Below are 9,239 nucleotides of genomic sequence, written 5' to 3'. Positions count from 1 at the left end.
GGGGTTAATATGTCGTACAAAATTCATCTCTTGCATCAGCATCTTGATCAACTCGCTCAACAGTTGCCAACTGAATCTGATGAGCAAGGCGAACGTTATCACCAAACTGCGCTTCCATTTGAAATAAGGTAACTATAGAGTGTGCATATTTTGAATTCCTAGATTTTTTTAATATCTTTGTCAGAGTGCACAATTTAAACATGTTAACGATTGAAAACTATTTTCGTTTCAGGTACAGAGGAAAGAAATCTCCAGATGCAATACTCGCTGAAATTTGTTGGTGGTATAAAAACACCTTTGAGAAGAGGAACACGAGGAAAAAGAGGAAGAAGGGGAAGACAAAGATGAAATACCAGAAATATCTGTTGGACAAAATTATCGACCTTTCTGATGATGATGACGATGACTAAGATATTAGAGAGAGCAGTGATGTTGATACACAGCCGCCTGCTAAACGGCAACTGGTCAAATCATTAATTTAATTTATTTAATTTTTTTGCTTAAAACTTTTCATAACTAACATTTCAAAATTATATTTTTTTCCATACTTTTATAATTTCTTTTTCAATGTTTCTTCAAAACCAACACTGAAAAAATTGGTACATAAGAAATGAGAAGTAAATTAATATTAAGCTGGAAAACGCAAGTTTGGTATTATAATTGTTTTCTTTTCAAATTAAATTTATTGAAGAAACTGAGAAGCATATTATAGATCAAACAGAAAGCAAAAAATACTTAGTTTTGTGGAAAATATGTTCAAAAAGCATGAAAAAAAAATGTCCAACATTTTGCTTCATAAGCACTACAAAAATTATCTAAATCAATTTTTTTTTAATTTTAATTGTTGCACAGGTCTCTAGCAATAATTTGGCTTTAACATATTGAAAAAATATCAATTAGTCGACGAGTTATAGCCAAAAAACCATATAAACAGTATGCTGAAAATCGGCATTTGACTGCAAAGTTCGAAGGTCGATTAAAAAAAATTGGAACTAACATAAACAAACGCCGCGATACGGGTCTTCTAATTTAGCCTCTATTTTGACCTATTTTCACTATTCAGAGTGAGGCTCTCAGAATCGACCTAACTTTTGCTATCCTGAATTTGTTCCACAGTGTAATTCGACATCGTCTTTGGCAACCCATTTGAAGGCCATTCATAAGAGGGACAAGGAGCAGGACCTGGAAATATATGTTTATGTTGACGAACTAATAAGTGGTAATTTTCCATAGTTTATCCTCCCCAGGACCACAGATGTAGCTAATAGTGAATGTGCCGAACCAAGCCCGGGTTAAACGCAGGTTAAGGTGGTTTCCTTTATAAGTTCTTTATTGCAAAACCATAATTTGGATTTTTATGAGCCACAGCAGATTTCTCAAAAGACTCAACTGGACTTTTTATTTCAACTTTAAAGCAGCCATAGTGATTTGCAAACTCAATTGGACTTTTATGCTGCTGAGCCTCAAATTGGGCACAACGTCAATCCGCTCATATGGTGGACAAATCACTCTGGGATTTATCCGTAACTTTTTGAGATTGCTAAAAGATATCTTTCTATTCCAGCAACTTCAGCAGAATCAGAAAGAACATTTTCAAGCGCGGGTAACATTGTTACAGCACGCAGAAGTTGCTTACTTCCGCAGAATGTACATATGTTGACATTCGTATATCAAAATAAATGTTTTATGAATACTCACTAAACTAAATCAATCAAAATTACAATATGTTAACAAATAAATGTTGTTTTAATATTATTTAGTTTATTTTCGCTTCATTTGATAACAGAAAAACGTTATTTTCTATTTAAACTGTCTCAATCACAAAAAACCAATTATATGTGTCTGCAATATATAATAATATAATAATACAATATATAATATGTTTTCTTTTGACTAATGTATATGTATGTATGTATTTACAGAAAAATATATATTACAATGTATTCACTTTGAATTTTGCATATTTTGCTATAAGTCACGTATTCATCTCCATCATAATTCATGCAGTACCACACCATTTTTGGTACTATAAATATTCAAAGCCGATGAACCGCAAAACTTATGAAATATTGAACGAAGATAACTATTCGAATAGTCGAATCTGGCAAGTAATCGAATGAAAACAACTAGTCGATTATGAACGGTTAGTCCAAGTGAACGGTTAATCGATTAATGGTATTCGATTATTTTTTGAGACAACTTTTTCTATTCGATTAACCGATTAATCGGTTAGTCGATTAACAAGAGCTCTAATAAATAGTCACCCAGTTACAATTGACAAAAAGTAATACACGAACAAGTTAAATGGGCGGATTTGTAAGTATACAATTTTGAAAGTGCCCAGCGTCGTGGCGGTCCGCGGTCGCTCGCCGCCCCGCATCACACCACGTCGTGCTCGCGTCCCCCGCCCCCTCCCCTCCTTTCGCAATTATGCACTGGTGGCATTAGGCGTGTTTTATTTGAGCGCGGTAAGCTAATAGCTTAATCTGGGTCAAATAAAACGAATCTAGCTTAATTTGTCATGACTTAGTTATAAATTATGCTGGCAACACCTGATATGTGTGTGCTGGCAATACTGTATGAGTTGTAGAGGTGGGTAATGGCACAATTTTTTGTGTGTTGACACAGTAGCACATGCACACAATGAAGTGTTAACACACTGTGTTGGAACAATTGTGTTATTGCTACCTATTCAAAATCGATCAAGAAACTCCATAACAAGGCGAATTTATACATTAGGCTATATGCATAAAAACTAAGCAAATGCTTTTTCTTAAAATTTCACACCTTTTACTGGATTTGTTTAAATAAATTTAAGTCAAGCGTATGAAATTTTAAGAAAAAGAAATTGCTTAGTTTTTATGCATTCGGCCCATTATGTATACATCCGCCTTGCTCCATGACTTATCGCTCGAATTTGCTTTTTCCTTGTGTTTTGCGATTATTGGCGGCGAGAACAATCCACACAGCACAGTGTGCTATAGCCATTGCGCTGATACCGAGAGCTGAGTTTTTGGCGCTAATACTGATTTTCACAACTCAGTAACCCAATGGCGCCAGCAACACCAGAACACAGACAATACCGGGCGTCGCCAAGAACCAGCAAAGAACACACAAAGGAGAAGTGTCACTTGTAAAATGTGCAGCACAAGGTGAATTTTTACAAGGTGGTTTTGCTAGAATTAGCCGCGGTCCTTCTGAATATGAAAACTATGTGTTTGTTGTATTTTTGGGTTTTGAACTTAGGTATACTTGCGTTGTTTTTGCTCAACCGATACCACCTTGTATTAATTCACCTTGGCAATAAAGGAAATGAGCTTTAGCCTGAAGAGGCGCAGTTGCGCCAACACACTGTGCTGATTTCGGCAGTGGTGCTGGAATTAGTGTGTCAGCACCAAAAAATTTGCGCCGCTACCCAGGCCTAGTGCATTTTTCAAAAACGAGCACGGTTGTGTCAAATGATCGCCTGTTTTGCTTTGTTTACATAACCGCGTATACATACACATACACGTAAATATATACCCTGCAAACAAATGTTCCCGAAATCTTTAATACCTTGTCCCCACTGGAGCTAACCACGTAGTTATGACTGTTGAGTTGGTTATCCCGATAACCCCCTTGATTTAGCGTAGTTTCGCCATATATAAATGACAGCACTTAACCATTTCACTGAGATGGTTAAAAGCTAACCAACTCGAAACCACGTCGAAAGTCTGATACAACCCTGTGTTTTCCCCCCATCTGTCGGTCATTAGCGTTAAAATTGAAAAAATGTGTCCCCTACTTGTGTTTGGAGTTCACTAAGAAGAGATTAGATTTACTGCGATTTTTGAAAAAATTTTAAATCTACTCCTCTACTCCGCTTGATTTCAAATCGACTCCGTTTTTTTCTTTCATGTTATGCCCCTCTTAGGGCCGTTTTTTGAGTGTTCACCACCGGTTTCAGTAAAAAATTGAAAGTTAGCCAAATCTCACTGTTAAACAGTAACTCTTTCATAGCAATGCGTCAATAAAGTAACTTCATTATTTCTTTTTATGTATGGCTGTAGAAACTGGCGGATGCCGAACTTTACTTAAGTTGCTAAAAAATATATGTAGAATGAAATTTATATCAAGTAGAAAAGGTTTAGATCTTTTAGATTCTTTTAGGAATCTTTAAAGAAAAACATATGAAGCGGTTGACAAGAACTGGTAAAAAAATTTCTGTACGATTTCTTAAAGAAAATTCTTTAAAAAAAAATCTGAAACCATTCAGAATACTCTGAAATCCTGGTATGCAGAGTATACATATACATACGAATATGAATACATAAAGAAGCTGTAGTTGACACAACGAGTTCATACCAACGGTAAATGTTGTTTTTGTACGATTGATACAACCTGTAGTTGTTGAATCATGGCCTAGTGTGCTAAAAACACTGCCCAGGATGTACTTTCATATTGTGCCAAGTGTGCTACTGTGATATAATTTAATCGAAAAGTGCGCCTGTGCGTGCGTCACATTGACGAGTGTCAGCACAGTAGCACAGCACTGTGCTGTGTTACACATCTCTAACGAGTTGTCAATTTAGAAAAATCTTTAACGATGACTGACACGGGAAAAAGGTTATTTTCATAATTTTTCATAAATGAATTATTATTACTTTTTTTGTTTAATTATAGCAAGCAAAGTATGGACGAGGGCGGAGACGCTCCTTTTCCTTAAATGCTATGGGGAAAGGAAGGAAGAATTTCTTCATGCACGTAAAAAAAAATACGCATATCAAAATGTTTTGGAAGATATGATTTTCCAAGGTTTTGTGGTAAGAATTGTGCATATTTAATTTAATATTAAATTACCTACATATTTGTATTTTAGGATACAACGGTTACCACAGACGCACTTTTTGCGAAAATGCGTACGCTTTTAAAAGCCTACGAGTCTGCCAAAGACAATGAAAGGCAAACAGGAACTGCTCCTCGCACTATACTATATATGACAGAAATGGACGAAGTTTTTGGTGAGAGTTGTTTGGTTGTAAATAATCATACCATTAACCTAGGAACAGATCCTCAGGGGACATTAATAGAAACATGTAGTAAGTTGAAAGACTTTTTCGTACTGTGATATAAAATTGTAACTGAATTTTTTTTCTTTTAAAATTAGCCATCGAGCTGTTAAGAGACTCAACTAGGGTTTCGCCAATCCCTGAACCGAGCACCTCAAGTCAGTTTCAAGAACTGAGTACCTCCACGCAATCGCTGAACACACCAACGCGAAGCCACAATTTACAGCCGAGTACGCCCGCTGCGAGCACACGTGTTAGAAAAACGGCCAGGGATCGTTACTCTGAAAATAAACTTGAGCTGAAGAGAAGAAGCTGTGAGGAGAAAGAAAAATTCCATGCAGATATTCAGCGTATGTTGCAAAATTTAGAGAAGAAGCGTGATTTGCAGCTAGAGTTGGAGGAAAAAAAACTTAAAATAGAGGAGGAAAAATTAAAACTCCTACAACAATGCTGCGGAGATGATTAGAAAAGAAAAAGGTTAAATATTAAAACAGACAAAAAAGTAAAAAAAAAATTAAATATAGGCTGCATTTCTTTATTCATTCTGAACGTTTGGAATAAACTTTTTTGTTTACTTGTTCTTTAGAACGTTCCTGATGATATGTTAACGTATATTTCAAACGCATTCTGTTTATTCCGGCTGGGAAATGGGATTATCCGGAATGTATGTATAAAGAAACGCAGCCATAGTGTGGCTACTATTCAAATAGAATTCCCTGTTTATTTTTTCAACAAAACATGTTTGGATTGTAATAAAATACAATTGAATCAACTCAAGCTTAAGCTCAAACATTTCCTCTTAATAACTGAATAAATAACTCATTACGACGATCTCCACTTATGTCACTTTCGCTCACAGAGACTGGTTCTAATTCCACACTTTCATTTGCTTCAACGATGAAGGTGTCGTCGTTTTTTAATATACATATGTTATGCATAATACATGCGCTCGCCACCAAATGTGTTACAGCGCATAAATCTTTATGCTCTGTAAACTTAAGAAGTCTGCGAAAACGACCTTTGAGTAAGCCGAACGCCTTTTCTACAACAATTCTTGCCGACGAATGAATTTTGTTGAATCTGATTTGCTGTTCTGTTAGTGAACCATAATCTTTGAATACCGGAATTAAGTAATTTTTGCAAGGGTATGCCGAATCTCCAAGGATAAATGTAGAGTTTGGAAACAAATTTTCAACACTATTTTCTGCTTTCCTATAAAACGCTGACCTCTTAAGTACTCTGAAGTCATGGTAGGACCCAGGCAATAAATATCAATGAACTTCATATCGGTATCGACAATTCCCTGTAAAACTAAGCTGTAATTTCGTTTTCGATCAAAATATATATGCTTATCTATTTTTGGTGCGTTAATAGTTATATGTGTGCAGTCTATTGCACCAATGACACCAGGTACTTTCTTTCTTTGCAAAAACTTTCTCGTGGTATCTTCCACTGCTTCTCCAGTTGGCCACTTGATAAACTCGTATCCTATTGAAATGATCCACGCAACAACGCGAGGAACAATTGCCCATGCAGTGGATTTCGTTACACCAAACCAATTAGCAAGTTGTCTGTAGGTTATGGTGTTGCTTAGGTACCATATGTACATATATATCATTGTCTTTGCAGGTATTTTGGGCTTTCCAGACATTGTACGGCTGTGATTTTGATCGTTTTCACTATACCTCGCTTTAGAAATATAACACTGTTTCAGTAAAAATTTGTAAAACGGAAGAAACCCTTACTTATTAAATAATCCACTGTTTTTCGATTCAGGCGAAAATGGGACTTGAAATCGTCATCTGCATACTCATCGATAACGTCGATGAAACCGACAAATTTTGGATGCTCTACCTGTTCTTCCTCAGAATCGTCCCCCGATGAACTAGATTCAGCAGCTACATCAGCTAGTATTTCTATTATTTCTTCATCATCAGCGTAATGTATACTGGAACAACTACAGAAAAACTAGAAATTGGAAAGTATGCAAACTTGGTTTGGTTTAATTATAAAACAATACTTACTGCATCTTTAATTAAATTTGGCATTTTCAACTTACACCAGTTGTGTATATGTTTGGTTAATCCATATTTTGTCGAAGGCACAAAATTTACATGCGTTTCTTTTATATTCTATTTTTGTCTATCTTTTTTTTGTTTACATTTTTATCTGTCAAAATGGTGTATATCGTGAACGACAACTTTTTTTTGGCAATAAAGTGTGAATAATCCAACTACCGTGAATGAAAAATATTAATCAACTGGCAATGCCGCTAGTTCAATATACAAGCCAAGATAGCTTGTCACAAGCCAATATAATTATGTTGGCTAAGTCTTCCATACAAAATAAGCTAATAGCTTATGTAACTGGTCAAATAAAACACGCCTATTAAAACCGTTTAGAAAAAAGAATTATAATAAAATGACACTAGTTCACTTCTGAAACTGCTTTTTAATATCTAAGTAATGGGAATTATTGCGTTTGGTGTTATTGCATGCACCCCACGCATGGTGGAATTATACCAGGTGAAGTAATATTAGAGTGAGAAGAAAGATTTTGACACTGCCTTATTTGAAAATTTGCCTATAAAATGTGACTATAAGGCAGCGGAATGTCAGAAAATAAAGCGAGAAAGCTGTTTTATTACTTCACCTGTTTATTGCGCCATTCATCCCACCTTCTTATATGTAAACTTTTACATATTTTTACACACATGTTCGCTTCGCCTTGGTAAACGAAGTCTGCAGTTCCGAAATAGTGAAGCAAGTGATGATAATGCGGAAAATTTTAACTGAAGATAAAACTCAAAACAATATTATCTGTGTTAAATGCTGCGCTCCATGCAAACATTTTAAGCATTTTGCAGCAATATTTTCAACATATTAGAAAGCATGCAGACAAAATGCATACAAAAGCGCTATGTCCGATTTGCCGAGCAGTAATTAAAGACGACGCTTTCCCTACAGTTTGTTAGACTAAGGAAAAATATTTTGTGAATATTATTTTCTTCATATGAATTATATCACCTTTTTGGTTGAATTGTATTCTTGGAATAAACAAAGTTTTTTTCCTTCTGTCAGTAAACTGTTTTTGTTAAAAATAGTATAAATAAGCAATGGGAAATAAGGCAAAATTTGTTTTATTTCCAACCTTTGTTTTTGAATGTGTCCAACGTGGCGGCGGTCCGCGTTCGCGGAAAAGTATATAAACAAGCTTGCAAAGAGTACATTTGGTAGAACTAAGAACTGCTATAAGACTTGGTTCTGAGCGGTCCATATTTGGTAAAAGTTTAAATGCAAATACGAATTCTTGAAACTTGCGTTCGTGAAAGAAGACTTATAGCATCTTCTTTCCTCGAAATAATGTCGTGTTCTTTTCTCAGCATCTATCCATGCATATTTATAATTGGCTTAATTTACATGCATAGTTATAATTGGCTTAATTTACATGCACTTTTCATACCAAATGACTTTTTTTACATGTGTTTACTTTTAAGGAGCGAAAGAACCGTTTCATGTGTCAAATGCGTGTGAATTGGGCATTCAACATAAAATGTCAATCTATTTTCTATAAAAAGGCATTACAGAATTCCGTTTTTGAAAAATCAAAATTTTTGACTTTTGTGTACGGGGCAGTGCACTGTGCAATGGTTTCGGGAGCAGAAGTCCACGCATGCGGGGAAAGTTTTTGATCGCCATTAACTAGGGAGTGTATTGTGCATCCGGCTCAAGCAACTCATGACGTCCGGTGCTTACCTTCTTGGTAGCAACCGAAATTTCGTTTGGAAGCGAATTAATGTGAAAAGGCGAACCCCAGCAATAGGTTGTGAACTGGGATTGGGACCCGCCACGTAAAAACCACACTCCAAAGAAAAATAAAATGAACCCCCGTGTAGGGTTTATATTTGTGTTACTGTCGTTTATTGTACTGTGTTAATTTCAACTTTGTAATTTAAAAAATTTTATATTTAAATGATTTTGTAGTTCAAACATCAAAGAGAAAATTAGCTTACTTCAAATATTTTTCTTGAGCTGTAAACAACATAATTTCATTTGGAATTTTAAATTAAACCTTTTTTTTAAATAAATTTATATATTGTTAACTACAATTGGCGATCCTGCCAGGAGCTATTACGTACTGCAAGCAAGAAATCAGCAACAAAAATATTTCACTAGGAGTTACCCGTGTGCT

General features: G+C 35.4%; 1 protein-coding gene and 1 pseudogene across 1 annotated transcript; one reads left to right on the top strand and one right to left on the bottom strand.

Moving 5' to 3' along the window:
• Positions 1–4,663: 4,663 nt before the first annotated feature.
• Positions 4,664–7,273, top strand: LOC108368219 (uncharacterized). The gene is made up of 4 exons (XM_017623014.1): positions 4,664–4,802; positions 4,859–5,078; positions 5,147–5,525; positions 6,825–7,273. The coding sequence occupies exons 1-3, from the start codon at positions 4,782–4,784 to the stop codon at positions 5,512–5,514; spliced, it is 609 nt and encodes a 202-aa protein (XP_017478503.1). The 5' UTR covers positions 4,664–4,781; the 3' UTR covers positions 5,515–5,525; positions 6,825–7,273.
• Positions 5,834–7,096, bottom strand: LOC108368217 (putative nuclease HARBI1; annotated as a pseudogene).
• Positions 7,274–9,239: the final 1,966 nt, after the last annotated feature.

The sequence above is a fragment of the Rhagoletis zephyria genome, unplaced genomic scaffold, assembly GCF_001687245.7.
Source record: "Rhagoletis zephyria isolate East Lansing unplaced genomic scaffold, Rhagoletis_zephyria_1.1 Rzeph_scaffold_03014, whole genome shotgun sequence".
NCBI classification, from domain to species: Eukaryota; Metazoa; Arthropoda; class Insecta; order Diptera; family Tephritidae; genus Rhagoletis; species Rhagoletis zephyria.
This window is presented reverse-complemented; position numbering and strand designations above follow the sequence as displayed.

Excerpts from the sequence above, each read along its gene's own strand:
- LOC108368219 (XM_017623014.1), top strand. The coding sequence starts at position 4,782 with ATGATTTTCCAAGGTTTTGTG. Across the intron at positions 4,803-4,858 it reads TGATTTTCCAAGGTTTTGTG|GATACAACGGTTACCACAGA; the intron begins GTAAGAATTGTG and ends TTTGTATTTTAG. Across the intron at positions 5,079-5,146 it reads GACATTAATAGAAACATGTA|CCATCGAGCTGTTAAGAGAC; the intron begins GTAAGTTGAAAG and ends TTTTAAAATTAG.